Source organism: Laccaria bicolor, genomic scaffold (assembly GCF_000143565.1).
Source record: "Laccaria bicolor S238N-H82 LACBIscaffold_23 genomic scaffold, whole genome shotgun sequence".
Taxonomy (NCBI): Eukaryota; Fungi; Basidiomycota; class Agaricomycetes; order Agaricales; family Hydnangiaceae; genus Laccaria; species Laccaria bicolor.
Window position 1 is genome coordinate 117384 of NW_001889894.1, and position 26307 is coordinate 143690.

General features: G+C 49.6%; 7 protein-coding genes across 7 annotated transcripts; 4 read left to right on the top strand and 3 right to left on the bottom strand.

Moving 5' to 3' along the window:
• Positions 1-1059: 1059 nt before the first annotated feature.
• On the bottom strand, positions 1060-1864 carry LACBIDRAFT_329700 (glycoside hydrolase family 47 protein; the record flags this gene model as incomplete). The annotated part of the gene is made up of 5 exons (XM_001883941.1): positions 1060-1289; positions 1356-1442; positions 1491-1581; positions 1635-1752; positions 1806-1864. The coding sequence occupies 5 exons, from the start codon at positions 1862-1864 to the stop codon at positions 1060-1062; spliced, it is 585 nt and encodes a 194-aa protein (XP_001883976.1).
• Positions 1865-6399: 4535 nt separating this feature from the next.
• On the bottom strand, positions 6400-9022 carry LACBIDRAFT_329701 (uncharacterized protein; the record flags this gene model as incomplete). Its single annotated transcript, XM_001883942.1, is given in 8 exon segments — positions 6400-6474; positions 6716-6736; positions 6912-7119; positions 7139-7302; positions 7650-7958; positions 7978-8106; positions 8205-8619; positions 8673-9022. 8 exon segments carry the CDS (start codon positions 9020-9022, stop codon positions 6400-6402), a joined length of 1671 nt encoding a protein of 556 aa, XP_001883977.1.
• A 459-nt stretch (positions 9023-9481) lies between these two features.
• On the top strand, positions 9482-9960 carry LACBIDRAFT_329702 (uncharacterized protein; the record flags this gene model as incomplete). The annotated part of the gene is made up of 3 exons (XM_001883830.1): positions 9482-9773; positions 9824-9849; positions 9943-9960. The coding sequence occupies 3 exons, from the start codon at positions 9482-9484 to the stop codon at positions 9958-9960; spliced, it is 336 nt and encodes a 111-aa protein (XP_001883865.1).
• Positions 9961-10507: 547 nt separating this feature from the next.
• Positions 10508-10945, top strand: LACBIDRAFT_154928 (uncharacterized protein; the record flags this gene model as incomplete). Its single annotated transcript, XM_001883831.1, has 3 exons — positions 10508-10618; positions 10688-10770; positions 10825-10945. Coding segments are annotated over 3 exons (315 nt in total), but the record flags the coding sequence as incomplete, so codon positions are not given.
• Positions 10946-11255: 310 nt separating this feature from the next.
• LACBIDRAFT_303095 (uncharacterized protein) lies at positions 11256-12237 on the bottom strand (the record flags this gene model as incomplete). The annotated part of the gene is made up of 3 exons (XM_001883943.1): positions 11256-11352; positions 11403-12131; positions 12191-12237. 3 exons carry the CDS (start codon positions 12235-12237, stop codon positions 11256-11258), a joined length of 873 nt encoding a protein of 290 aa, XP_001883978.1.
• Positions 12238-15704: 3467 nt separating this feature from the next.
• LACBIDRAFT_329705 (uncharacterized protein) lies at positions 15705-17109 on the top strand (the record flags this gene model as incomplete). The annotated part of the gene is made up of 5 exons (XM_001883832.1): positions 15705-15745; positions 15820-15857; positions 16056-16202; positions 16416-16675; positions 16705-17109. 5 exons carry the CDS (start codon positions 15705-15707, stop codon positions 17107-17109), a joined length of 891 nt encoding a protein of 296 aa, XP_001883867.1.
• A 6354-nt stretch (positions 17110-23463) lies between these two features.
• LACBIDRAFT_329707 (uncharacterized protein) lies at positions 23464-24135 on the top strand (the record flags this gene model as incomplete). Its single annotated transcript, XM_001883833.1, has 2 exons — positions 23464-23574; positions 23626-24135. 2 exons carry the CDS (start codon positions 23464-23466, stop codon positions 24133-24135), a joined length of 621 nt encoding a protein of 206 aa, XP_001883868.1.
• Positions 24136-26307: the final 2172 nt, after the last annotated feature.

Here is a 26307-nt window from a genome sequence, read left to right on the forward strand (position 1 = left end):
AGGGAAAGGAGGAAATGTAGTCAAGTGACGTCGTTATCTACAGAAGGTGGATCATCAGAAAATGGGACGACAAGCATGAGACAAAGACTGGCATACGAAATGACTGAAGCACGCAGCGGGAATTTCAGGACAGCAACTAAGAGCTGTGGTGACGGGCACTAAAGCTCGAGAGTTTTGAAAGTTGGAAGTTGGTCTCGGATACGGTATCCGAGACCAACTCCATTTGCAATGGACACACACGCGGTTAAACGATCCGAGAGAGAGGGTGAAACTGGCTGAGCGTGGTTTTCTTCCTCGGCCAAAGGTGTCGGTGGGCAGCACCTAAAGCATGTTCGTCGTCAGATGGCGGTGGAAAAAAGAAGGTCTGAAAGTGGGCGCACGGTGACTCAGATAGGTTTCATGCGATTGGTACTCTCCGAGTCCTAGTACTCACTGGCGTTTCTCACAGCCAGATGAGTAACGGAAAACGACGAGGTGCCTCAGGTGCAGTGAATATGGGAGCGAAAGTAAGAGTGAGTCAGATAATTGTAAACAAGAAAACGTCTTCGATCCAAATCGAGCTGAACGTTTGAAATTTGAACCTTTATCTTCTCGTCGCTCTGCAACCCCACTTTGAGAAATATGTAAGCCCGGCATTGTCCGAACCGACTCCCCAACCCCACCCCCAATCATAAAACGGGCACTTTTTTTGATACTTACTCCCCCTCTCTCCCACAGCCTCTCTGCTACCCTCCTCTTCACCGGATGTCGGGTGAGGTGGTACGTGTGTGATGGTCATCTGCGTCGTTTCCCCGTGAAGATCGTCTACGTGAGTGTATGAATTGAACAACCCAACATTGCGCTGGGCACAGAGATATCAAAGCTCAGACAATTCGCAGCGACATGCGAGGCGTATTCAGCTGCTGCGGCCTATTGACCCCGACTCTTCCTCGTGATGTCATATACGAACCACGCTAGGTGGTTGAGAGCCAGAGCAGAGGAAGTGCCTTGGTGTTTGTTAAAAATCGACCTTTTGCGGTGAAAAAAAACACGGGAGAGGGCGAGAGAGATGGGAGACCATCAGGGGGGTGGACACTCCTTGAATGGGTGGATGAAGGAGCTCGGGCGCTTGGGCGACGTGGGATGAGTGACAGAGGCGGAATGAGACGGCGCACCGAGCACGAACAGCCCAGAGAGGAAACAGGATAGATGCTCAAATTTGTGCGATGCGTAGCCACTGCCATGCAACATATCGGTCGCGTAGAACAAAATCGTTTGGGTGGGACGAACTGGAGGCTGTCGACGATCCCCTCCATCGATATCAGATCTGGGTGGCCATTCAAGATTTGCGCTACGAAGAAAGGAAGAAGACGTACATTGGGTTTGGGCGCGTTGGTCCCCCATTAAAAGGTATTGCCTCAAAAGATACCCGCTATCTGTGGTCGCGCCCACAGTCGAATGGGCTGGGATGGGTGAGCGTGATAGAGTTAGAAAGGAGGAGAGAAGCGTACCACCCAGTGGAGTTCCATTATCGAACCACCTATTGGCGGACAAGCCATCCGTCGCGTTAAGTACATAAAATACATCCATTATCCTCTCGACCTGCGTACGTGCATCCATAATTGCCGGTATGGAAATGAGAATGGAAACCTCACCTTTTCGTAAAACCCCGCCGTCACCGTCAATTTGGCAAGATACTCGTAATCTAACTGGCAACTCGTCGCTTCGGCGAAGAGGGCGGTTATGCCAAGATCACCCCACCTTGTGGCTCCCCTGCGAAGTAACAGCGAGTCAGAACAACCAAGGTACAACGGGGAAAATATAACCATCGGGGAGGAGATTGCAACACAATCAGAAGAAAAGCCATAGAAAACTCCCAAAACATGTCGAGACCCACTCAGAAGGCGGAATAAGCGTCAATGGCGGGGCGCGCATCGTGGATGGACCTCGGGTAGTAGCCCAACGTAACGAAGGAAAAGCAAAAACATGACCCACCAACTCAAGTCAACGGGCGCATTGCGGGCGCAACCAGCGAATTCAATCAGAAATCGAAATCGAAATCCAAAAGCCACCGTCCACCAAGACGAAGATGAAGAAGTCAAAAATGTGTGCGGATCAGGAATCAACTTGGTATCCGCCCGTCGCGCAACCAGCAAGCGAAGACATGAGAGCAGCTTCCCATTTATCGTTGGGTAAGGCACATGATAAAAGGGTTATGCGCAAAATCCAGGAAACCCAATAAGATTGAAGAAAAGAAACTGAATAGAATGAAGGTGGAGAAAAAACGCTGCTGACGTAGCGTTGAGTAAGGAAAAATTGACAAGGATGGGGGTGAGTTGCGTCTGAACAATGCATGGACTGAATGAACAGCTTTCGGCCGATGTCTAGAGTCAGATTGTGGCATTGCGTAACCAGATGCAAAGTTCGACGACTTTAAAGTAGCAGAAGAACCTAGTGGAACCCAACGCGAAGGTCGACCATGTAGCTCAACGAGAGATAGTGTTATGTCGCCAGGACCCACCCCAACGCCAGCGTGGGTAAAAATCGTCCGCAAAATGACAAAGGACATGGAAGGGTGGGGAGACATCAATCGATGCACGGCCAAAAGGAACTCGCGTCTCCACGTTGCGGTGACTCGGTATGAAAAACAGGGGGAAAACCCAAGTGTGGATGAACAATAATGGAGGAGCCGAGTAAATGTAGTCTCATCCGCGATGAGAACGTACACAGACACTATATGCGTGGAATTTGGGCAACACAAAACAGACGACAAAGACGAAAAGATAAAAACAAACCCACTCACGTATCAGTATTAGCAGCAAACAAAGGCAACCCGAACGATGCAAACACAGGGAAGAGCAGCCTTCTAAGGTCGTCAGCTTTTGAGCGGAGGATCGGGGAGGAGGAGAGTGCGTGCGTTGAGAGGAGGCCGCCGACGTAGCGGATGACTGTTTTGAAGAAGTGGGTGTAGGAGGTCGGGGGTTAGTGAGTTGACGTCAAGGAGGCGTAAGAAGCGAGATGAAGGAAGGGAAGATGATGACGAGGGAAGGAGTGAGGAAGACGGGAAAAGAGAGTGAGAAAGTAGGAAGGAGCTACAGACGGCATGGCTCCCCACAAATCCATGGGCATCTTCGAAATCGTCGTGCAACCCCATTATGTACATTGATCAAGGGAGTCGAGAAGTGTTACGCCCCATCCGTCGAATCTATTTGTTTTGGTTGAGTGGATGGAACGGCGTGATGATAAAATCGGTGACGTACATGATGAGTGCGGTGCGTCGCCCACCATGCGAGATATGGGACGAAGAGGTACTGATTAGTTGTAACGCGCAGGTATTAATTAGCTGTAACGCGCAGTAATCAATATCAAAGTCATTCAGAAGTACATCCAGGGGACTCACGGAATGAAGTTTTCGCAACTACGCAGTCGTATAACGCTCCGTGACCCGCCATGCGCATCATGCCCTATTTATTGAATAAAATGATGTGAGATGCTGTCATCGTTGTCGAAGGTGTAGAAAGCAACTACCGAGACAGAATATACCAGCGAATCAACGTTTACAACCTCTGGAACCACCAATACGCTGCCCACATGCCCGAATTTGATTTGCTTGTCAACGTTGTCGTCCTGATCGCCGATTTTGGGTGGCAGTAGCGTCATCAGTGCCATTGATTGCAACAAGGTCGTAGAAGCCTCTCACCGGCGCCGTCGGTGCTCCGGAGACTTCGTCGAGGACGTGCTGGATGGTGAAACTGAAAGGAGCAGAATCGTTGTTTGGCATTGTGTCTGATCGGTATCTTTGTTTCTCCACCGTGATCATGAATTTATGCACATAACAAGCACATAATTCAAACATAATCACATTTTGGGACGCCAAAAATGGGGGCGGTTTGCTTTAAGAAACCAGACTAGCAGGAACTCTTTTTCAGAAGAGTGAACTGATTTTTGACAATCCAGCGACCCCGTCATTGCTGGGTGAACTTCGCTATCGCGTGTGAAGTCACTGAATGAACAGTGTCGCTGTTCAACTGCTCCGTACAAACGGGACTTCTATATCACTTACTTCAGGTTATTCGTGTCAATGATTTCCTCTTCCATGCAACTTCCATGCAACTTCCATGCCATATCGTTATATTTGGTGATTTTTACATTCCATCCGAAGCTGTGTACAGACTCGGATCTTCCGCACTCTCGACGCGACGATATTCGAACGCGACGTCAAGAATCCGCCACTAGCAAGGCTTGCGCCATCTCCCACCTGCACCGACAAATACACTTTCGGCGATTCGACACAAGTCGCCAATCCGCATTTTTATGCTCGTATCCGTGCCACTGAGCGCGCAAATAGAATTGAGCATTCCACCTCTGAAACGAAGACAATGCAAAGGTCAACTCGTGCTTATGAAAGAGGGTCAGTCGGGCCATGAACGACGACGACAACGAAAGGGCTCACTGCAGTGAAGCACCTCGCATCTCCCTCCTTCTCCGCCCCTCTAACCAAATACATGTGAACGGCATGTAAGCCGTGAAGGAATGTGTCAAAGGTGTGCTCCACCCCCTGGCATCCAGGTTGCTAGAGAATTGATTCTGGATTCGAAGAGGAGCCGCGTGCAGAAATAGGGAATAGCGTCCGCGCGCGTGCATAGCTGATCTTTGAGGTCCTGGTGCCAGGGACAAATGAGGTTCGAGAACATCGTTGATGACCGCTATGGTGGTTAAAATGGCGTTAGCGTCGTCTATGACATGAATGGTGGAGGGAAGTGAGAAGGAATGGATAAACAACGGACAAAATTGAAAGAATGAAGGAGGAAGTTCAAAGGACAAAGGAAGAAGCAAAAAAGAAAAGGCAGAACGAAGGAAGAGAGAAACAGAGGCGGAGAAAGTTGAGAAGGGGAAATACAATGATGTATGCATCTCCAACAGTTGCCAAGTCCTTGATATATTGATACCCTGCAACGTTAACATCAAGTCCACCAGCCGATGAACATGTCCGCCAATGCATGAGGCCGTACCCTGCTAATACAACACATAGCTGCGGCCACCGAACTGCAGATCGTAGTTGTGCTCTCCCTCGATCTGCATAGTATCTGAGGACGTGAACACAGGCTCGAACACGATTTGCTTAGAGGCACCACCAAGGTCGAGGATGGCGTAAGTGGGCGTATCGGGTGCGTGTAAGCTTTGATCGGTTTGAGGAGACAGTTAACAACTCTCCCCGAGTACATGCCCTCGTCCTTTCCAGCCATGATCCTCACTCTGACTTTCTCCTGTATTTGTGAGGGATAAGATGATCGTATCCTACCTTCGCACTCAAAACATCAGCGCCCTTGAACCCGGTAACAAACGGAGTGAACGAATAATTTTCTTGCTTTCGATGAACGTTTCCCTGTGGCCATGCGTACGTTTCACACACCGCAATGTAGCGGTACAGTCCTCGGAACTTTTGAGCTCCATCAATCTCCTGATGGAGGGACGTCCGCAAGAAAGGCGTGTTTTTATGAGAGTTGTCATAATAGGTACTTGATCCGTGCGCTTCACCTGCAACGGTAAGTACGACCGCCCAACAGGTAAGCACCTGACGAAAATGCTAGGGCCGTCGAAGTATTGTTTGGCTCGGCAGGAAATGGTTATGGTGCAAGGGTTAGAGTATAGTGGATCGGGAAAGTATGAATAGTAGCGTCGTAGCCTGGTAGATTGCATGGTTTCGATTCGTCCGAAGCTCGAAGTGCAGCCTAAAGCATACCAAATCCTTGGGACATTCTTTTTCGGCAGCCCTCAATGCGGAGGCTGTTGGAATTTGTTCAACTTGAAAACCCGAACGAGGAGAATGTCGAAAGACTGAGTCCGGGAATGGCGAAACGATCCCGGTTTTTGATGTCTGTGCTCTACAGTCAGCTTGGAGTTTTGCACCGTAAGCGAACGCGGGGAGCGTCAAAGTGAGAAAGTTAAGGTGGGCAAGGGAGGCACACGTAGATAGCTCTGTCAAAAGCAGACAAGACCATCTGAAGATACGTAATGGAGGGAGGGATAAATTACTTAGCGTAGAACGTCAACCCCTCGCGGTGCAAGTGAAAAAGGGGCGATAACTCGCTTATACGCGCGCAGTCCGTAACATCCTGACACATCGTTGACGTCTTGTCGGTTGGTTATACGAGGTCCGAAGAAGAGAAGAGGAGAGCTGGGCGCGTCAATCTGCAGTGGTGGTTGGTGGTGTCCACTAGTATAGTGTGGCATTTCCAGAGCTGCGAAACGACGAGTGTGAGGCAGAAGTTGAGTGCGTTGAATGTTATCATGATCTTTCTCGGATTGCCATCAATGGTTTGAGAATGGCCAGGAATATCTCCCGGGCCTGTTGGTGATGAAGGTCGCAAATTGGTCGCAACGTGATGTCATCATCACGTGTCTTTTTTAAGCCTTCCTTCAAGTTCGCAAGGCACTCGGTGCATCGATGGAATTGTATTCGGCACTCGCACTCTTGGAATATCCATCTGGTTTCTGCTCTTAGAATTGTCACATTCCCTGACTATCGCCACAAACTGCACGTGCACCCGCACCCTCTTCACATTCCCATCAGCACCACCCGCATCATGTACATTTGCAGAGACCACATCTGTCTAGCAGCGCGTTGAGATGCTCCCTCGCGCCAACGGAATCAACAAGATCGCTATGAATTAACCATCACCTATGACCACGACGACAAGTCTAAATGCTTACCCGCATCTAGGCCATTACTCACGAAGACGCGGCGAGGACGGCGCTAGGCGCGTGCACTTCCATCAGGATCAACAAGCATAAGGAGGAGCGGCTGCAGCAACAGCCGGCGGGAGGACAACAACCAAATCCACTGGCTCAGCATGGCCAGGTTCAGCAGTATCAGATGCATGTTGTTTGCGCCAGTCGTTACGGGCGCACCGATGAAGAAGCCAACATACTATCCGGTTAGTGGGGGTTAGTATTGGAGTGGAGATTGTGTGTGCTTTACCTGGGTGTGCTAGGTGGGTCCGTTTTCTGCCATTTTCAAGGTGTTCGATCCTCAGACAATCCTCGCTAGGGTCTCGTTTGGCGTGTTCTTTCTGGCCTTTGGAACATCTTCCATTGACTCCTCTGTCCTGTTTCCACTCCCATCCCTCTTTCACCGTCCTCAAATCTTTCCACTCACACGTCAACACATGGATTCAAGCCATACAAGCGGTGACCACGCTCAGGAGGGGCGTTTCCTGCGGCACGGCATCGCAAGATATCAACTTCTGGTTGAGCCTCGAGTGCGTATTGGACGCGATAGAGGCACAGTTGAGGAGCGAGGAGGTGGGGTTCATGGATGCACTGAGGAATGCAAAGAGGTTCGATGCCACTGTCAGTTTTACAGCTGATACCGGGTCCTACAGATCTCGGTAGGTCTCTCCTTCCCAGATTTGTTATTGTGTTCAACGCTAACGACGGGAACAGTAAAACCAACTTATAAAAGACTTCCCATTCAACGACCTCCTCTCTCTCTTCCTATCACGACGAAGAACACGAATTCATTATCTCCCACCTAAACGGAAACTCAGACTATCTCCCTACCCAATCCGTTGAACTCTCTCACTCGTCGAAGCAATCCTAAGAGATTTCAACGACATCCTTCTCCGGATCTCAACATCCCACCGACTAGCGTACTCGCTTTACCCAACCTTCGAGTGTCTACTCGCACAAATGACGGCGATATTTAGGACGTGGGACGAGGAATTCATGAATGTCGCGAGGGAGGCGACGAGAAAGAGGAGTGAGAAGGTTATTCCGACGCATTGGAAGCTTGTGGAACGGGTGAGGTATTTGAGGAAGTTGGCTGTTATGACGGATCCGACGAGGGGGTTGGCCTTGGAGGAGAATAAAGGGGGGACAGGAACGGGAACAGGCGTACCCCACCCAGCTACCTCGCCTTCGTCAAGACTCAAATTGCCCCCCACCCACGCCCAGACTTCGATTGAAGAGGAATGCGGCTGTTCTATTTTCGCCTACAAGTGCTTCGTTTTCGGCCAAGAGGCCTTGGTCTTCTGCCAACACGTACTCCGCTTCCACTTTGACCGCCTCCACCTCCACCTCCAGCTCCAGCACCACCAACAACACTTTTACCCCCTCCTCCTCTATCTCCACCGCCCCAAACACATCCTTCGTCTCATCAATCTTCCCACCCTTCCACGACGCACGCAACCTCACCGCTCCACCTCCCAAACCCAAGCACTTACACAAATAATAACGCTAAGAGCAGCCTGCGCACACGACGAATGGAGGCGGTCCATAGGTGGTTCCTCAGAATTTGCATTTCGATATGCTTGCTTGTTCGCCTGTTGAGGAGCGAGCTGTTTGTCTCCCTGTTGAGGGGCAGGGGTGTGGAGGGGGTGAGGAGGGACAAAGGAGTCAGGAGGGGAAGCGTAAATGAGGGGCGAGCGATTGAAAGTCAACAGAACTCGAAGACCCGACTTCGGCCCACTACTAGTGGAAGAGACGGGGTCGGGGATGGGGACGAGTTCCCTTCTGCTGCTAGTGCGTTCACTCCTGCCTCTCGTGGGGTTTCCTATGGAACGGGGAACGCTTTGTATGGGGAGCATAGGTACCCATGTTGACTGCTCGTCCGGATGCGTTGACTGCGCACCGGGAAGTCTTTGCAGCCAGTCCAGTGGTATTTGCAGCTCCAGCGCCAAAGTACGCTTTACCTGTTGAGGGATCCTTGGGAGAGAGCTCTGGGTATCGCGGGCTCTAGGCACAAGAGACCCTTGGCGGCTGATGCCAATGCGATGGACATTGATGTCCAGAGTTCCTCGTTGGGAGCTGAGGCGGAGAAGAGAGAAGCGAATGTGAAGAGTGTGGTTGAGGCGCGGAAGGCTCCGCGAGAGAAAGAGAAATGGAAAGAGAAAGAAACTGGGAAGAGCATGGGCGCTGCGCGTAAGGGTGCAGAGGCGGCCGGTACTGGACAATCCACGATCGAGACGCGAGCAAGAGGAAGAAGCGGAAACAAATGCACCGACGTTTTCGGAAGTCCAGTCGCTAGAGGCGTTGTTGTCATTTCTGGAAGGCAGTCGGGCGTTGAAGGAGTCGGTTGTCAGTGGAAAGGCAGTGATGGAAACTCGGTTGGACGGTTTGGAAGGGCCGTTGGGAAACTTGAAGAAAAAGCTGGATGGTTTTGGGACTGTGAATGTGGACAGGAGATTCACCGCATTTGACGAGAAATTGTCAGGCGTAGAAGGGAAGGTTTCGAGTGTGGAGTCGGCTTTAGAGGGTATCAAGTCCTTGTTGGAGGCCGCCTCAACGAAGGTCGGAGAGTTGTCAGGGAGCCTGGAGTAGAGATCGCGTCTCCTGGAGCAAAGGACTCAATTTGCCGAGGTACGACTTCAAATCGTGGAAAGTTGTCCAGTGATGTTGACAGCCAGTACCCAGACGGGCAGCTTACCCTAAGAGGCGGGGATACAAACTGATGCACAGAAGGAAATGGAAGAACTTTATTACATCGACCGACAGGACCGCGATGTCACGATGGCAGACGTTTCTGAGGCTCACGCAGCACGCTCATAGGGTTAATGAGAGTCTGGCCGTCGTATGCGACGAGACTGTGACGAAGACTCAAGTGCTCTCAGTAATGAGGAAGGATGGTGCTGTCAGCAAGAAAGGGACGGAGAAGGAGGGCGAAGAAGAGTCGCGCGAGGAGCAGGAACTTGTCTCTGATGCTCAGCCGCAACCCTCCACTGGGGAATCCGCTCTTTCTACGCTTCTTGAAGAAGTCAGGGCTAGGATAGGAGTTGAGGATGTAGAACTCAGATGTCAGTCACCGTGAAGTGAAGAACGACTGAATTGATTAAACTACCTGTAGACGACGCTTATAGCAAGGACACCGCAGTGCGTTCGCTACAATTCTATTCAATCCTACGCCCACAGGACCTTTGAATAAGGTTGAAAGTAAGGAATACATTTTATGACACATTGTATCAGAGCTCTGACTATCACTAGAGGTACGCCTTTAAGTTCGGTTATTTCGTAGATTCCGACATGATTCAACGGCTGCGATTGTTTTGTTTTCCGAGGTCTTCTGACTCTTCTCCGAAAACGGGTGAGTATGTATATCCAAAAAAATATATTATATTATCCAGCATGCCAGTTTGTTGCTGAAATCGTCATCCAACGCCAATCCCGCCCAACAACAAGCTGAGTTTTCCTTGACTTCTTCTCACAAGTTTTGAAGGGGTACTATACTGATTTGGGGTATAGAATGTTGGAAAAATAATCATTTTCAAGCTGAAAAGCAGGTAAAACGGTCAGAGTGAGGGAAGGAAAGCAGCATGTCGTTTCCGAGTCCAAGCAGATGTCAACATTGTGCGACGACATCGCCTGCGCCGCTCACCATCCTACAGGTGGCTGCATCACAGCCATCCACTCCTCTGCAATCAACACCAACAGCCCCGCACAAGGGGGTTACATTGGTCCATGATAAGCTGGTGCGCAATGGGGCAGAAACCCTTTCAGGTTTCTCCCCAACCACCAGCACAACGCGATGCCTATCAGCCACATTGGTTTGAATACCCCTGATATTGACTCTCTATCCGCATTCTATCTGGCGGCTCTCTCTCTGTTGGGTTACAAGGAGAAGATGTCATTCATGGATGGCAAAGTGCGTGGATACGCCGGTGGGTGTGAGCCAGACTTTTGGTTGTCTAGCCTGGATTCTCGTCCCGAGGAGTTGAAGAAGGAAACCGGGCCGTTGCACCTTGCGTTCACGGCACGAACGCACAACCAAGTCAGGGCCTTTCACAGTGCAGCCTTGTACATCGCTCTTTTTGTCCTTCGATCTTTCAAAGTTGACATTCACCACCTTAGGAAGGCGGGTGGTACCTGCAACGGACCCCCAGGATTGCGCGCTCAGTACTTCATGACTTACTACGCCGCGTTCGTCGTCGATCCAGAAGGACGAAACATCGAAGCGGTTTGTATGAAACCTGGATTTTGGGCGGAGGAATGGAGCTGGGCAGTTTGGACCGCTGTTATCGGTGCAACTGGAGTGGGACTGGGAGCAGTTTGGAATTATGTGCTGTGATCGCATGGGTGAAAAGCTTCGTCGTTGTCCTTTCTATCTTGTACCTGGCTCCCGGACCATGATTGAATGTTACGGGCGACCGGAATACATTACCGCAAATGAGTACATGTCTATATGATATAGCACGACATTCAAGATACATCAAGAAACTGAGAAAATTACATTACAAATGAAACTACTAAAACATCCCGGGAAGGAAGTACAACGCTGATGTTCATCGATGCCCAGCTTTTCCCTTGGGACCACGTTTATGCTGTCCTCGCCTCGACTCCTTCGGGTATTCACATGTAAGATCTCGACGCAGACATTGACTAAAAAATGTGGTAAGAAAGCTAATATCAAAATAAAGTCGATTGCGTACGCGCAAGTTTGGTCAGGTTCATCCTCACTTGGGCGACCACACGCAATTTTCCTCTCCCTGCAAAATAAACATGCGAGACTCAACCTCTTCTGCTCTCCGTCTTTCTTCGGGATGTGTGGTTTAGGCGGAGGTGTGGTCGACTGACGTGGGGGTGGCGCCGACGCTACCTTTTGTTTGACCGGCGCGGGAGACGATCGACGACGACTGGAGGACGGAAAATGTGGTTTAAAATCCATATCTAAATCAGAATCAGACGAAGGCCTTTCCTTCCTTTTCGCCTTAGAAGTTTGTTGAGTTTTGGGCTCGGAGGGGGTAATCGGAGCTTTTGAAATCTTGGACTCAGCGCGACTGAGCTCCGATAGAAAAAGTACATTGGCTGAGAGCTCGGAGTATGAAGAATGTTGAGTAGGGGAAATGGGAGTGTGTTGAGAGCAATATGGGAGTAGATTGACGGCACTGTAATGAGGCTGGCCAAACGCGTCGTATGCGAGTTGGTCCTCGCATGGAATCTCATAGGCCTGCCATTCAACAGAACCTTCCGCGGAATTGTGGTACTGGAATGAGCTGCGCGTGCTGGGTTCGGAGACCGGGGGACTCGAAAAGTCCCAATCACCACGCGCCAAAGGCGTCTCGCAAAAGGTGTCCGAAACGTAATAAGCGATGCCGCCGGAGGGCTGCTGGCTTCGAAAGCGATCACCTTCATCATGCGGGACGTGTATATCATCGGACCTGTCAAACTTTGGTATGTCAGCTTCTGCGGTGTAAATAGGAATTCAGTGGCCACCCACTGCCTCCTGGTGCGATGCAACATGAAATTTTTGAGTTGCGGGGTCATAGGTGGGTGAAAACGTTGGTTGAGGCAAGTATAGATTCGGAGCAGGTGTCTGAATGTGGTTTGGTTGCCTGCGACCCATGGCTGTGAGTGGTTGATTCAAATCGAGAAGGGACCGTCGGTTCTCATCGCGGGCAGCTGGGGAGAAGGTGGGTTGAAACGTGTCCTGATAAGAGGAGCCGTATAGGTTGGACATGATGTGATGCAAGTATCCGAGTCGTCGTATGGTCAGAGGCGAGAAAGAATGGCGAAGATGAGAGGACGATGAAAGAGATAATGGCGGTGGTTGTGAATGAAAAGTCAGGATGAGACGCCCTGAAGACGCCTTGAAGGCGAAAAAGGATAAACAAAATTCGGGGTGAGGTACAATTCATGTGAACCCTCACGTACAATCGAGCTTAACCTTCATTGGTCACAAGTTCTGGGCAAAAGGCCTGCCTTGCGCTTGTCAACAAACGTCAAGTTGATCCGTTCACGTGTCCCAAGGGTTCGGCGACATCGCGGATGAGTCCGCTCAACTCCATTTATGCGCCAGGACTTGTAGAATTATAATGAAGTTGCACATTTCTAAATGATCATGACCAGTAATTGATCAAGTTGTCATCGATTAAATAATTACGTATCCGCAGAATGCGGGGGGCTCGCTTCGCCATCCGAGTTGTGTGGCAGCTGTACCAGCATTTACGTGGATATTCGTCGACGCGATGTTCAAGCGATGTTGCATCATGTCTGCATCATGTGTTCACCACCCAGTTTCTGTACTCCTAAGATAATCGTAGAAAATCAGGACAAAACCCCCAATTTTTGCTCATATTATTGTAAACGCTATCAGTCCCCACCTAGATCTAGAATTTTGAGGGTAGGGAGTAAATACTTGCTGAGATACAAGCCATTCAACCTATTTACATACTGATGCACATTTACGTTCACCAATTTGTACTTGTTTGTCCGGGCCTTTCACCCTTAGTCAATGATTGCTCGCTGCGCTCGCAATTACGTAGGTTCATTCATGCACGACAAATCCACAAGGACAAGATCAAGTCTTTGGAGTTCCCGATCTTGTAATGAATTGTAAGATAAGATGATGTCGCGCATCACAGCCTCAGATGTATTGTCAGGTCTTGGGGAGGGGTCACCAGTTTTTAGAAACGCGAGGACGACAGCCACATGTCAACTTGGATCCGAGCGAAGTGGATCCAATGAAGAACTGCTGTCCCATCGTTGTGGCGGAATGTGTCAAACCGAGGGTAAGTTTGAAGATGTGATGCTCTCGGGGTCAGAGTGTAAACCTTATGATTGCATTGGCAGTGGCCCCACTCAAATCTGCTTGCTTTCCAGTAGCTTGTTGCTCTGTTTCAGGTATACATGTTCATAATGTTCTCAATAAATTCACGCATGTCATAAACAATTGTCAATGGTATCAAAACGGTATCCGAGTTTTCGGCTTTTTCGGAAATGCGATCACCACCAAAACTCGTCATAATCTTTTTGATAGAAAAAGGAGTTGTCGAACAGAAGTCGCCTACACACATCGAGGTTCTATGCATTGTCTTTGAAGATATACGCGTTCTCGATGTTTCTTTGTCCTGGTTGGTGGGAAGATGAAATAAATCAAAGATAATTATTGGAGGTCGCCCACAATTCGTACTCGTTGAAGATGAAGATAAAACGAAATGAGAATCTTCCCTGACCTTCTCACCTATTCGTTGAATTTCTTTGATGACCATTGGCGGGATAATCCTCCTCTGCGGTGATACTTATTAATATTCCCATAAATTCAAACCCTTTCACCTCGATACTGCCCTTGATTTTGTTCGTGGAACGCAATATTAATTTTAAGTGATCATCAGGACAGGGACAGTCCAAAGCTGATAAACTGCCGATTTCTTTACCTTGCTTCAGATGCCGTAGATTACCATCCCCCTGTGACACGATCATTCGATCACGGCTTGAGGCTAAGGAAATCAAGAGTTTGAGGATCCAGTTTACGAGGTTGCTTTCAACATTCAACACCCCAGACCGAGGCGGGATGCACGGCAGGAATTATTTTATCCCCTACCAGCGGTACTGAGCCTTCCTTTTTCCTTAGCCAGTTATATAATGTTCGCCCCCTGCTTCGCGTTACATGGCGTGTCGGGTCATGTGTTCAACTAATCTTGTCAAGTACATGGCGATGATATTGGTTGGCCTCAGATAGGCATTTGAGATCGCAGCGCCAAGATAAGAGAGAAATGCTCCGCCAGCACAGGGAGCCGGTAAGTCAGAGGAAGACCGTTTGATGTATCCAGGGTTGTGGGCATTATAGATTTCGATCCCCTTCCAAGTTCCTGAGAGACGAAAGATTGTGTTACATAGTATTGAAATTCTAGGCACTGCAATAGCGTTTCTTACCATGTGAGGGGGTGGACTGGCCCAGACTGTAGTAGGAAGAGTAACTTGAAGTACGCTCGAATGACCTCACAGTCGATCACGCCGCAAAACCACTGCAAGGTCAACTGTGGCGTACATAGCACCAGTGCGCAAATGTGCTTATGGAAAAGACGCCCTTTGATGCCAGTGCAGGATTGCCCTTTTGAATCCCGAGTCGGCATGTCACATGTACACCAAAGCGCCGCAAATGACATCGTGTAAAGATTTATCAGTAATGAAGACAAAAGCCTAGAGGTGGCGCTAACTAACTTGGATTCAACCAGACGAAAAAACAATACTTGGCTTGTGGATCCGCAAACACGTGTTGGACTTTTCTATATGGATCAGGTTAGTCACTGAGGTGAATCAAATGATCACGGACCATGCCAAAACTGGCTGGTGTGCGTGTGTTCGTCCAGTCCAGTGCCAAAATGCAGTCAGGTGACAGGCTGTGAGCACCCCTCTCGACGCAGTGACTGCAACTGTGAAAGGTTGTGAAAAATACTGTCGGTAGTATGAGTGAAATATGAAAAGTCAACTCATGATCAACGGCCAAACACAGAGAAATCGGGAGATGCGTCAGTCGAATTTGAGTGATTCTTTAAAGGGGCAATGAGAAAGAAAAGCGACACGTCACATATGGATGGGGCGATCAGAATGGGGTCAATTACTCAAATGAAGGTGACTCACTGGGCGAGCGCTCCACCTTGTTCCAGAAAATATAGATCCTGCTATAGCAGATCTTGACAGACTTTCCGCCCATACATTAATCAGAGAACATCTCTCCCAACAATCATGACCACCCAACGCTTATATGTCATCGCCGTCATACCTGGAGATGTACTTAATTGGTTGAGAAGCGACGCCACCTGCCTAATTACATTGTCTTCTCACTGGCCCCTCCTATTTTCAAATAATGTAGATAGGAGCAGGCTCATTAACTTGATTCGTATTTTTTCTTGCCCTTTTTTCAGTTGGACGGAGACGAGAGCCTGACACCTATCACCTGGGGGTATGATCGAAGTTGTCAACGACACGGGAAAGCCAATGAACCAGAAAAAATGAGTTTTGTTCCTTGTTTGCTCCCCGACTCTAGCCACGAGTGAGTTTGGCCAATAAGAACTCGGGCGTAGGCTTTGTTCGAGATATCGCCCGCGATCGTAATATTTTATTCAGTGCGGCGTATGCTGAAATTGATCGTCGATGGCGATCCTGTGCGTAAGCATGTCAGTAGCATCAATCACGATCTCATAACGTTGGGTAGATGGCGTAACGGTCAACACTACCAATCTCGACTGAGTCAAATTGTGGAGATGAAGGTTCAAATCCTTCCCTGTGCATAAGGCAGTATTATTTTTTTTCCTTCTTCAAACTACATATGTTTTGAACTAAGATGTATCACAGTATCTGAGTGTGCCACATTCGACTAAGTCAAACTGTGGAGATGAAGGCTCGAAAGTTCAGAGAGTCCGAACCGCCGCGCCTGTCCGCCTGTCTGGTTCGCACGGCACCTGCCGCCACCTTTGAAACACGGTCACGACCCTCTTCACCTTTGCGCCGTTCGTGCATCGAGGCTCGACACTTGCTGTTACTACTCCAAAGCCTAACATGGGTGCCAGCAATCCAGCGCTCAACTCTGGGCCTGATGTTCAACCCACGACCTCATCACCAACATGAAACCCGGTAGCTTGGCCTCGATTGGAAAGGTGCTGATGGCAGCGACGTACGCTCCTTTGCGTCCTTTTCAATGGAAACTGCTGACCGTCTCCTAGTGGCCTCACAATATCGGCCCAATGCTTACATATGTAGCATCTTGCTGGTCGACGACCTGACGCGCAAACTGCCAAATAGTTCAAGATTGTCCATGTACGTGGTGCTCCTGGCTCTAAGTTTCTCCCGAATTGCGCTAACAATCCCCGCTTATGTACAACAGTGTCCTGCTCTCTCGCAAGCGTACAAGTCATATACAACCTTGCGCCACGAAATTACCTTGTCGAAATCATGGCTCTCCATCTCGCCATATCACTCGGCGGTGCGGAGTTCTATCCTACCTGTTCGCAGCTCACGGTTGGCGCATCGGGCACTGGGGTCCCTGACCCTTCGGGGTTGGTCAATTTGCCAGGCGCGTATAGCGACAACGACCCTGGCATCTTTTATTCCCAGATGTTCGATGCCAGTGCACCAAAGGACACCTTCCCCGGTCCTCCCGTCGCTGCATTCGTGAACGGTGGCACTTCCACTCCTGGTAACGCAACCACGACCGTGTCTTCTACGGCAACGGCAACCCAGACCAGTGGTGCTGCTGGGACGTCAACAACCTCCAAGGGGAAGATGTGCACGCTCAAGAAGGGCAAGTCCGCCTCTTCGTTGGTTGTTCCATCAGCCTCCGCAGCGGCAGCCAGCGCCACCACCACCGACATGTACCCCCGACACTTCAGCAGACTTGCGCTTGGCCACAGTATCTAAAATGCCTCTAACTACGACACCCCACGACATGCACACCCGCGATTATGACTGCTGTTTAGATCTTGCCTTGTTGTATACCTACCCAGTCATTAGGCTGTATAAAACATCGCTATCATTGCAATAAAAATTCGCATGGACGCGAATTGGACGCGAAGTTCATTATTCAAGTTACAAGTACGGTTACTGGAGTTCAATGGAAGCATCGTTTAAGTACTGACTCAAGTTTTGTGGGATCCTGGCAGCTACCTTGGGGGAGACCTGGTCAACGCCAATAGTTGCGATAGACCCACAAGTAGATTGTAAACTAGAAGATGTGCACGTGACGATTCTGCCTTAGGCGGACAGGCGGATCGGCGGCAGTTCGGAGTCTCGAAATACGGAACGTCCTCCAGAAGTTAGGTAACACATAATTTTCAATATCACCACGTTGTTCTTCTCGATAGTGATAACTCTCGCGCTACCTCCCATCCTTCCCCGCCCGTGTAAGGTTGGGTTAGAAGGCATGTTGAATTCACCTCTTTGAGCTGTACAAACTCGAATTTTGCATTGGATTGGGAGGTGCCATAAAACCCTAAGTTCAGAGAATTTAATCATTACTATTTGTCGCTGTTTATCGACACCCCATATTTGCTTGGCAGGGCGGCATTTTGCGGTTTCAACCCAGACAACGACGACAACCACCGTCCAGCCTCGATTCCATGGGCACGACACGCGGCTCGAACGACTGACATCGACGATTCAGAAAGTCAGCAAGAAGACAGCCGAGATACCGGATTGGCTTGATTACAAGAGCCACACGTTCTGGTGATCGAGAGACAGGTGAGTCTGGTGCGCGGACCTTGAAAGGTGTGCTGTTAATCGTGAGTTGAAGGTCAGCTGTACAGATCGTTATTTATCAAGTGTGAACGGAAAAAATCATCCACGACGTCCTGGTGACGGAGACTCGGTACCGAGAGCAGAGTGCCAACTGAACACTCTGTTTGTTCGAATTGTGAGTCACTTGTAGGACTTTTCTTACACTCCTTGTGTTGACAGCTACAGCAAGATATTTTATCCATACGCTGTCCCTCTTTCGACCAAGCCAGACTTTTACATACCCGCAACCACTCAGCTAACCAAATGCGATCGACGCCTTTACACAAGTACGAGGAGCTCGACCATAAAAACATGACGCTCGCGTCCACCGTACAAGGCCCTAGCAAAAGCAGCGGTGGCAGTGGCATAGCAGCCGCATCTATCGCATCACAACTCTCCTCATCCCAACAAACCTCGCAAACGCTCTACATGCCCATCGCATCACCACCTACACCCGCGCCCTCTCCAGCTACTCTTCCTTCCACACTAATCAACCCCACATCCCATCACGCAACCCTTACTCGCCTGCAAACCCGCTCGTCCGCAGACAATTCCTCACAGATGTTCTCAACAGCTGTACACCCTCCAAGCTCCTTTTCATCTCAACCACCATCGCGCCGCTACTCAAACGGGACTTTTTGTCTTCCCTCCCTGTGGAGTTGGCGATCCATCTTGGGGTTCATCGATCATCGATTATCCGAAGACGCTTGTGCGAGGGGCGCAGGTTAGTCAGTACTGGTGTTTGCTTGTGAGGGACGAATGTGTGTGGAAGAGGATGTGTGTCATCTTTGGATTTGATGATGATTGGTTTTTGGGGGGTGGAGAGACCTTGGGCCACTTGGGAAATATGGCCACCCTTTCCACTTCTTCTCTCCACGCCCCTTCTTTTCTTTCCTTCTACCGTCCCAGCTAACTAACGAGCCACCCCCTCTCAGACAATGCATCCACATCCTTCAAGGGCACACCTCCACCATCCGCGTCTTACACAACCGCCCCATCGCCATCAGTGGCTCTCGCGATGCGACGCTGCGAGTATGGGACGTCCAGAAGGGGAAGTGCCTACGCGTGTTGGAGGGACACCATCAAAGCGTGAGGTGTCTTGATGTGTGTGGGAGGAGGGTTGTTAGTGGGGGTTATGATAATACTTGTCGGGTGGGTGCTTTTTTTTGCTCTTTTTGTTTCTTTGTTTTGGGGTGGAGAGCCCGGTTTTTCTCGAGTCTGTGACTCTTTTTGTTCGAGCTGGCTGGGCATTCGAGAGGGGCTGGTGTCTCTTTTGAGAGCCCGGCTGGCGGTGCGCTTTTTTTGGGCTAGTGGAGTTTTTCCTTGAGCCCAGCTGGTGCCCTTTTTTTTCAAGCTCGGGTGGTGCTCTTTCCTCGAGCCTAGCTGGCGCTCCTTCCTGGCGCTCTAACGCTCTTTCCTCGATCCCAGCTGGCGCTTTTTCATTGAGCCCAGCCGGCGGTCATTCTTCTCTTTGTACCTAATTCAGCTGGCACTCTTCTTCGGAATCCAGCTGGGCTCCTTTCTCAGGTCAAAATGGCCCTCTTTCCTCAAGTCCAGATAGCATTTCTTCAAACAGGCCGAATGAAGCTCTTGCTTCCAGTCCAGATGGCATCTTTCTCCACACCGCAGCTAGTGCTCCTTTCCAATCAATGTTTCTTTTGCTTCACGTGGTGTTCTATCTTTCAGATCGTTCATCTTTCTTTCATTTCAGCTAAACTGTGCTCTTTCTTCGAGTACAGCTGTGGTTCTTTCCCTGCGCCCAGCTGCTCTCTTCTCCACTGCTCTTTCTCCGAGTCCGGAGGGTGCTTTTACTCGAGTCGAGTGAATGCTGATGATGTCGTTTTGTGCATAGGTATGGGACGTGGATACTGGCGAATGCATCCATGTCCTCGAGGGGCATTTCCACCAGATATACAGCGTCGCTTTCGATGGTGTGAGGACCGCTTCGGGAGGACTGGACATGACCGTTCGCGTCTGCGCTGCTGCTACGGGGTGTGTATCTCTTCCTTCTCTCTCGACACGCAACTAACGATTGCATGACAGCGAATGTCTGGCCCTCCTGCAAGGCCACACTGCTCAGGTCTGCCAACTCCAACCTGCGTCATTCATGCCCCCATCCAGCCCTTCTTCTCCCCCCATCCCAATCCTCGCAACAGGTGGGTCCGATGGGCGGGTCATCATGTTCTCCCTGGCAACATACACCATCCTGTACCATATTGCCGCACACGACTCTTCCGTCACCTCGTTGCAATTCGATAAATGGTGGCTGGTGATGGGTGGGAACGATGGGTGGTTGAGGTTGTTTGAGACGGAGATGGGGAATCATGTGCGGGATTTGAGTGAGCCGGGGGAGAGTGTTTGGAAAGTCGTGTTTGGACGGGATGTTTGTGCAGTTATGTGTAAGAGAGCGGGGAGGAGCGTTACAGAGATCTGGAGCTTGAGGGGGATGTTAGGACGGGGTGGGTGATAAAGGGCGGTGGGTTTGTAAAGGGGAGGAAATGAGCTGGTTATGTTGTTATTGGGACCTTCGAGGGTGATTGTTCGTATCTCATTGGTGTTTCTTGATTATTTTGTTCTTGTTGTATTTGTTAACTTGCTCCTTATCATTATTGATGTAGAAGATTCATTCTTTTTGCTGAACTTCGAATGAATAAATTGACTGTTGTCTGTAAGTAACTGCCTCGTAGATTTGGGCTGGGGCCACTACTTCAACTGCACCACAGACCGTCGGACACTCAGACATTCGGATTTCTCAAAACTCAGACTTTCTGCAGTTCTCAGCCTTCCAAAATATGGATGAAAAAATGAATTGGTTAACTATGTATGATATGCTTTGAGATGCCATAACTATCCACTGAACCTCTGTGCCCTACTCTGAGTCTGATGTAACAGCAAGCCTGCCAACAGGGCATTCAGCAACCATACAAAACAGACGGAAATACTCACTTCTTCAGAAGACTTAGAATACCTGATTGTATTTCTTCTTGTCGCATTATGGAGGAGCGCTGGAAAGTGAACAGTTCCGTTTGTAGTTCAAAGGACTTCTGTAGGGTCGTTTCAACACGCTGGAGTGTGCCCTCCACATGTTCCATCGTGGATTTGAGATTTTCCAGGGTAGTGGTCATCTCACTCAATCGGTGTGAGAGATCGGCGGTAGTTCTTGCGTTGGCCTCTTCCTGCTGAGAGAAGTGATCTCGCAGGAAGTGTTTCAACGAAGACTCTATATGTGTCATCAAGAAAATCCTGAATGTTATGATTAGAGCTGAAACATACCAGAATCAGATAGAACTGGAGATGGGGGCTGTTCTGCCCGAGATGATGACTGTGCTGCAGAGCCATAGAGATATTCGGTAGTTGCCATTCGGGATAATGGGACATCTGCAGGTGCTGCAGGTGCTGGATGGGTCGATAGTGGCTCAGTCGATGTAAGAGAAACACCAGACAGTGAAGGCATGCTGGAAGTGATAACGATGATGATCAGTGTGGGAAGTGGGCCTTTACATAGGCCGAAAAGAAAGACCTCCTATCACAGCTGATGAAAGCATCACGAGTGCAGGCCAAACAAACCCGAATCGGGGTCGCAAGGGGTGACCGGTACCTGAGATCTCGGTATTTTTTGATGACGTTCGATCACCTCGTCTGAAAAAAAAGAGGCCGGATATCATTTTCGGCCAAGTTGCTCCCAAGCACTCCCAAGTGACGCCGATTCAACTGCGCTCGCTCAATTATTATTATGTTTGGCTACTACATACATGTAGACTACAGTATCTACAGAAGTGGCCTTTCTTGACGTAGTCAGATCCAAATAATGAGACCAATGTGGGGGTTTGGGAGAAAAAACGCACCCAGTGCAACGACGCGTCTTAGAACCCAGTTGCTCTCGTTGAAGTGAGGGACGTTCTGTCTTTGTTACCCTTCTCGTCCTTGATCCCCTGAATCTGCAAAGGAAAAAGCAAGTTTTATCTGATCCTGGGTTAGTACTATGACGTTTGAGAATCAATGACGACCGCACTCACAGCAGCAGTGCACGGCGCCAACCCCCCAGCTAGGCACAACTAAAACGGCAGTCGCCACCCCCGTTTGGATGCGAATGGGTTCGGATTATGGGCACGGCGAAGACGTTGGTGGAATTCTTTGTACGAGCGCGGCGAAGGCAGTGCAGATGTACTCGAGTGCCTGGGTAGGGTAAAGTAGTGAGTCATTCCTGTTGAGACATAGATAAGCCGTGTTTCGTTGTAATGATACTCGACAAATGCTTGCTTTTTGACCCCCAGTGCATTTCATGTAGATCGGACAACCGGTGCAGCAAAAATAATTGTTGATCAAGCGTCAAATAAACGAGACAACTTATGATCGGCGGAAGGTTCGGGAGAAGCTCGGGACAGCTTTAAGAATTGTGAGCGATTCAACAGTAATTGAATGCCTTCCCATATTAAGAATTTGAAGACGTCGGTTTTTATCATCGATGGTCGTGACGACTGCCAGCGAGGATTTGGGTTTTCAAATCCTAAGCGACGGGGTCATTGAATGCAGTCTTTCAGAATTTAGACGGGGATCGTACCGGTACTTAGACACCAACGCAAGGACAGCTTGAGGCGCGATGCGAAGACGCCGGCGGGCCATCAGTGAGCGCCTACATTCAACAGCAGTCGGAGTTTTTATTTTCTTGCCTAATTGTGAATTTTCGATGAACGTTTGTTCATTCATGATGTAGATTCAAAAAGCGTCGATTGGGGACAGAAGGACACGAAAGACTATTCCCTCAGATCTAGACATCTGTTGATTAAAAGTATAGCCAAATTAGCGTTTTGGTTGTCGATAAAAAGAAGTATGTCCCGTCACACCCAAATCCATCCGGAATAGCCTGGCAGCATCGCCAGCATTGGTCGGGAGTATTAACGTTGAAACGCGTCGCAGTGTATCCCTGGATGCAGAACGGGATTGGTGAGTCGCAGGCATTTCTGCAGACTTCCTTGATGGCTGTTGCAGGAGCCGCGGTGTAAAGGGTGGCGATGAGACAGATAGCGATTGAAAAGAGTTTCGTGGTTGTGTTTTACTTGTTTAAGTCTGGCCATGAGTGGAGAATCAAAGGTGGGATGTCAAGGGACGTACTGAGGGATAGTATATGTTAGAGAAGAGTACCGTGGCAGAAGATTGAAGGGGGTTTTATACCGATCTTATCCGGGGCTGTCGGGCAATAAAAATCTGGGATCGATGTTTATCTTTCCAAAGAATGAACACATTACAGGAAAAATACTTACCTGCTCATTTTCGACAAGTGTACGTGGGAGCCACCAAGCAAACACCAAGTTGTTTATCATCAGTTTATGTTGGGCGGGCGGGCGCCCGCCGCCATGACGCAAGCGCCTTCTGGTTGTAAGCTTTATTGAGCGGAGAGGTGTACCCTCGCAAATCTTTACGAGGAAACTGATTTTCTCGGACACTGAGGTCGAATGCGATGAATGAGGAATCAATTCGTTCATGAGCAGAAGCATCGCGATGGCTAGTACTCTTGGTCACGCGTGCGGCGTGACAGCTCTTCTTCTCTTACCATCATCGTCTCCGCCAGCAATGACAGCGACGACGAACAATGTTGATGCGATACAGGAGGTAAGCGCCATCTCGCCCTGCTATGCGATCCCTCACCCCATCGTGCTGCAGGACCGTCTCGTCGAGCTGACGGAGATGGAGCGAAACAACTCAGAGACGACCAACGATTCGCCGTTTACCTCGGCTTTGACGACGCCTGTGGATCAAGATGTGCCCATCAATGTCTTTCAGGGGATACACGAGGCTCTTGCGAGAGATATGGACGGCTCAGCGGTAGACTCGTACTTTGATTCAAAGGCTGTAGGCAAAGGCGCGGATATCGCGCAGGTATCGCAGCAGTTAGAGGAAGGAAGGGTGGTTGAGGTTGAGGTTAGCTTTATGCTTCTTTCAACCGCGGAACCGTTTTACAGCCATCCATTAGATAGCCCCAGACGCAGCGTTGGAACTGGTGGCGACGTTGGTCCCGGAAGCGATTTTGGCCCCGTAGGCAACGTTAGCGCCAGAAACAACGTTATCCTCAGAGACGTCGTCGTCATTGGTGGTAGAAGACACGACAACCGACAGGCCTTCTCTTTCCCCGTTATACCAAGAACCGAGTCCTATGGTTGGGGATTTGAATGAGGTTCGGGTTATCAAAATTTGGAGGCAGCTTCTCTGACTTTGTCTCACAAGGAGGACCGCGTGGAACCCCCCGCATTACGTTTAGAAGGCAGCCCCACTGTCCCGCAGCCAAGCGATGTAAGTCGAGTTCCCAGTTCTCATTTTAGCGCTCACAGGTCGGTGTAGTCTGGTGATCTTTTACCCCGCGCCTTCTCTTCCGGATACATCAGCCAGGATGATACCAGTTCACCATACTTCTCTTCTCCCGACATCGATACCAAACCGGCGGTAATTTACGTCCTTTTTTCTCGAGTAATATTGACCAAAGCATCCTTCTAACTTCTAAGACCACCTATACGCTGCCGAATGGAGCCATTTTGGTGGAGAGCCTTTCCACCGACTCCCAGAATCAGGTTTGGTTTGAGTTTAGAGGATATATGTGGTTGGTGTGTGCATAGGAGGATAAAATACTCGATGCTGCGCTCGAATACTGAGGAGAGGACCCAGGATCTGTGAATAACGCAGGTAAGGATTGGCCTTTTGACGGGAAAAGGAGAGGGCGTACGTGGGACCAGTTAGACGATAAAGGGGAGATAAAAGGCAACGAGAGCCTGTAAAGGTGGAATCTCCAATTCAACTATCGATGCTGCTACCCTCAACCGTCGGACTTCCCCACCCTCCCACTAATGAAGTATACGAAGATGAAAATGCGGACTGGCGGTTTGTGTCGAATCACAGAAATCACATCCATCGGTGCGGGTGGGCGACAGCGCAAGCCTTGCTGGGTGCGGATTCTCGACGTCGCGCTTGAATATTGTCGAGAGCGCAGAAGATCTATACAACTCAGGGCAGTGACGCCATTGTCCAAGGACTCTGAATGAAAAGGCGCGACATAAACTGAAAAAGCGGAACAAAGACCTTTGGTCTTGACCGCAAGGCTGATGAAAGCATCTGCCATCTGGGAGAGTCGGTGGGCCAGCTGAACTTTTTCAATGCATGGGTACGTCATAATGTCACGGACATGCACAGCCATCAATCCATGATGTCACTTACGTGTTGTGCCCTAAGAAACTATCCTATTAAAGGCAATTAAAGGCGCCTCATTTTTGGAGACCGTTTCACATTTCCCCCACTTTCACGCCAGCGTTTCCGAACGATGCAACACGCCACCTGCACTAGGATTCGTATTAGGTCGCCCTCAGATGCTCGCGTCATTTTCCACGGTGTCGTTCTAGACATCTTGTAGACATCCTACCGATGGTGACCCGACGGTTGGACGCCGAGGAGAGGAGTCTGATTTTACCAGGCCATGTGTATGTTTGGGAGGAACGGGGACCACACGCTGAACTGACAGGAGTGAGTTTGCATGATGCAAGTATGAAACTCGATATTGACGAATGTTGTAACTTGTGTTCCAGGTTGGTATTGAGCGATGGACAGACGGTAGGTTGGGTTGCCTTTTCCGCGATGCAAAGTGATCACGACTCATAGGTATTCGATGGGGGCCGTCGAGAGTCCGAGAGGTAATCAAGCATCATCTTTAGCACCTGCGCCACTTCATGTTTGCTTTTATCCAGGGTTTCTTATTCTACCATGAGAAACAAGCATCGGGTCACTTCTATTCAGACAGCCTGTACGACCTCGGTACGACCTGCCACTCCGCGTGTTGTTGGCCCCCTTCTCACTCACCCCCCTTTTCTCCCTCAAGCGATTATTCTCGGACAATTCTAATAAAGCAAACATACACCGTGTTCGTGGACACACCAAGGGGACAACAGAAATGGCACCTCAGTGAGTAAAAATAGGCACAGGGATGTCCCTATTTGATACATTTAATTTCGTTCACAGTCGCCTATTTCGCTGAGGAATCCCTTGATAGACTGCGATCTATCGAAGACATTCCTGAGTTGGCGTCATTGCGCGTACCTCATGGGAAGTACAAAAGTGCAAGATCTGCCAAAGGCAGGCCTGATCATATCTTCAACCCCGAGAGTGAAAGCCGGGAATTCTCGCGATTGGAGTATGTCCCGTATGCGCCTAACCCCAGGAGCGCTTCTGACAATCCAGAGCCACCGGCGACTAACCGACCTTCAACATGGATTGATCTGCCAATGCGGGATCACAAGGGATCCACAAAGAGCGGCTCCGCAAGTTCTGCCTCAGATGACAATCCCAACAGCTTGGCGCCCCTAA